The sequence below is a fragment of the Acanthisitta chloris genome, unplaced genomic scaffold, assembly GCF_000695815.1.
Source record: "Acanthisitta chloris isolate BGI_N310 unplaced genomic scaffold, ASM69581v1 scaffold3064, whole genome shotgun sequence".
NCBI classification, from domain to species: domain Eukaryota; kingdom Metazoa; phylum Chordata; class Aves; order Passeriformes; family Acanthisittidae; genus Acanthisitta; species Acanthisitta chloris.
In genome coordinates this window covers 17709-21311 of record NW_008670785.1, presented here as the reverse complement: position 1 = coordinate 21311, position 3603 = coordinate 17709, and the positions used below count along the sequence as shown (strand labels likewise).

Below are 3603 nucleotides of genomic sequence, written 5' to 3'. Positions count from 1 at the left end.
CGGGACAGGAAGAACGAACCCAACCCCGAGAGGTGTGTCTGCCCCCATCCCACAGCAGGTCTGAGGGGTGCCTCCCACCCTTGCCCCTGCTGCTGCTTGGCTTTCTCTGCAGTGTAAACAGCTTGACTGTGGAAAGCCTGCAGTCATCTCCTCCCTGAGTGAGCTCTCTGGTCCCTGCACCCTAAGCTGCCCCCTTCCCCTTGTCGGTTTGTCACCTGATTATAGAGCTTTTCCCCAACATTGCACTTATGGCACAAAGGCCTCTGCCTTTTCATTTCTTAAATGCAAATTAGGCTCAGAGCAATTGTTTCTAGTTTGTCTTTGTGGTATAAACCTCTGCTCTAGTGTGAAGCTAGAAAAGGACCTGTGTGATTTAAAAGCTTGGCTGCTTATTCCTAGCTAAAATTTAACCCCATAGGGATGCCTTTGCCCACGGCTCAGGCTGATCAAATCTGGGAGTTTATGGGACTCATACTGATACTCGGTTTGTTCTTGAAATACCGGAGATGCTGCCTGAGAGGCATGCAAAGTTCAGACTGTTCTAAACAAATTTTTTTCCCTTTCTTTCTTTGTTGTTTCCATCCCCACCTTCCTTAACTTCTTCCCCCCCCCACCCCTTCTGCAGGTTTGACCGAATTGCTCACACAAGGGAGACAATGAGCTCTGACGGTCTAAATACACTATCCTACAAGGTATTAAGAACTGACAAGTACCCTCTGTATACAAAGATCACAGTGGATATTGGCTCACCAAATAGCTAACATCAGAGACACAACAGAGACTTGCTATATTGCCCGGGACATCTGGCCTCACTGATGCATTATATCTGCTGGTTTTATAAGAGTTACAATGAACCAAAAAAAAGGCCTTTTTTGGCATGCCAAAGTGTCTCCAAAGCAGTTGGACAAGTGCTTTTTTTTTTTTTTTTTTTTAATTAAAAACTTGACTTTACACAACTTTCTAGCTCTCCATTGTTTTATAAGTCCAGAAGCTGTACATAAGAGTTGTAAATATATTTACTTTGCCAGAAAATGTTTAATCTGATCTATTTGCTGCAGTATTCTCCATGCTGAGTTAATTGTTGGACCCAAATTTTACTGATTATGACTGATGCTTCAACAATTACTGCCCGTGATATTTGGTATTTTAAATGAGGTGGATGCAAGCATTCTTTTTCAATCATTCCTGGTTTTACTTTATGAAGGACTGTAAAATGCTGCTAAAATTGTACAAGTTTATGCTGTGCGTTAGATTATTTTCGTAATGGAGACAAAATCATACAATTTTTTTTCTCGTAGTGACCAAAACAAACATCTTCTCTGTGTGCAGAGCAGGTGTTGAACAATCAAGCCTGGATTCAATGAATGTCATTATTTCTTTTAGTCTCAAAGGAGGCTTTGAGCAAGTTGAGACAGAGTTTGCTAGAATTTGTCAGTGAGCTCTCTGCATAGGGTGGGAGCTACACAGATGGCATCTGCAAAAACCGCTGGCTTCAGATAACCTTAGTTCTGGATATGATAGAGAGAAACCCACCTGTTTTTCTGAGAGGAGGTTGGAGAGAGGTGGGTTCAGAGTGTTGATTTTCTTTTTTCCTGAAATAAAGATTAATTTAATTGCATGATTAAATTATGGCCATAAAATTTGCTGACACTTGTTAACAGTGGTAGGAAGTTACCACGATATTCAAAACATTGTCTGAAGCTTCCTAAAACAAAAATTTTTTTCTTGTAAGTTTGTGCACAAAACTTGAATTCATTTATTTTATTGTTGTTGTAACATTTTATTAACTTTTAAAAGTAATTTGTGTATCATAAGCAGTATATTTAACACCAGATTAAACTAGGGTGCAGCATAATAAGATATGATTCAAGGCCTCCTTTATCTTCAGACTACTAGGCTTTTTACATGCGTCATTATATATAAGCCATGTATTATATTTGCTCTGCATATTTGTCCATGAAATCTCCTACAGAGCTGAGATATTCACAGCAGGGCTGACATCCAAGTGATTTTTCTTGGCCTAAAACCTGTTTGCAATGTGTGTCCTCTATTGGGAACCTCCCTTCTGATTTTCTCAGGCTTTGAGGGGCACGCACATTTTGGAGTACTATTTTCTGTCAGTGCACCAGGGCACCACCTGTACAGACACTCTGCTCTTCCTTCCTGTAACCATATGAAAGCCTCAAGTGCTGACACCCTTGGAGCTGGTTTAAAGCTCTCAGCCAGAATTCAAAACTGAATTCCTTCTGGTGAGTACTTTGCCACCAGCTCTGACCACAGCAGTTTGCACTTCCTTGGCCTGTGCTGAAGGCTGTTAAAATCAGGGACGCCTGTTGTATTGGGGATCATCTTCAGCACTGCCTTTTTTTTCCTCCTTTTTTTTTTTTCTTTGGTTGCATTTTTTTGAGACCTGAAGCTTTTGCTGAACCCTTGCGCTGCAGGGGTGGGATCCTGCAGGGGCCAGGGGCCAGTGCATTTCTTCTTAGGCCATCTGTGGCTCAAAGTATGCATAGAGACTTTAATTACTAGCTGTCTTTTCAGGCTCACTTTGAAAAAATCTTCACCCACTTTGCTTCAAAGCTGTTTCTGGCCAGACTTGCTGCTCCAGTCATGCTGAGTGAAGATGGGTTTGCATGGAGCAGGAACAAAGTGCAGGGAAGGAGTCTTGTGGTTAAGATCTTCTCTCTCGTGCTTATCATTGAATTTAAAAAAATGGGAATAAAAACCTTTTTGGCGGGTCAGGATCCAGCTCTTGCAGATACAAGGGATTACAAGAGGATGTGTTTCCCAGAAGTCAGGTCAAATGTCTACCTGTAAAAAAACATTATTAGCATGGGTGTAGTCTACACCAGTAGTGAGACACAGGAGAGGATTTTTTTTTTCCCCAAAGGCGCCTTAGAAGCAGGACCCCACTCCCACAGGTAGCAGAGCAGCACCAAAACTCATTGAGGCTCCACTTGAAAATGCCAGGCCTTTCAGAGAGTACCTCAGTTTTGTGCTGAGCCTTTTGTAAGTTGAAAAGTTGGGACCTTCAGCTGTCATGTCTGCTACCATGCTGTGCAACAGGGCTGCCCGTTGTAACTGAGTGGTTGGTTTTGGTGCTGCAGGGGGAAGGTTGCGCTGGGAGCGTTCTTTGCAGTGTGATTCTTTGAAGATTAGAAAAAATTAGTGTAACAACTCATCATTTGTCTGTATGCCAAAGTCATTCAATATCATGGAGGTGGTCTGAGCACTTGTTTCTGGCTGCTGCGCTCAAGGGTTTCTATAACATATGCGTTGAAAGAGGGGAGAAATGGAATCTGGAAAAACAGAAAACCTGAAAACTGTTTTCAGCAGAGACACTAGCAGTGCAAGAAGCTGCTTGTATAGTTTCTGTTCTACTGCTATAAGGCCACAAGCCACTTAAGAGCCAAAGCCACCTTGTTCATTCTGCCCTGCGGTGCTGACCCATGTTTCGAGATCTCATTGTCTAAACTGTATCAGCCAAACTCATGAAATGCTCTTGACTTGACCTGGCCATGAAATTTCTCTCCCTTGGATTCTCCAGGGCCTTGTCTACAAACACTCATGTTGCACAGAAGTGAATTCTGGCCGTGTCCTGTC

General features: G+C 42.5%; 1 protein-coding gene across 1 annotated transcript in view; it reads left to right on the top strand.

The window, feature by feature from the left end:
- Positions 1-761, top strand: part of B4GALT1 (UDP-Gal:betaGlcNAc beta 1,4- galactosyltransferase, polypeptide 1) — a gene marked incomplete at its 5' end in the record, with an annotated part of 11335 nt that extends 10574 nt beyond the window's left edge. Inside the window, 2 exons of the mRNA XM_009073794.1 lie at positions 6-32; positions 626-761. Of these exons, the coding sequence (XP_009072042.1) occupies positions 6-32; positions 626-761 (163 nt within the window). The remainder of the gene's footprint in view (positions 1-5; positions 33-625) is intronic.
- Between the last annotated feature and the right edge of the window lie 2842 nt (positions 762-3603).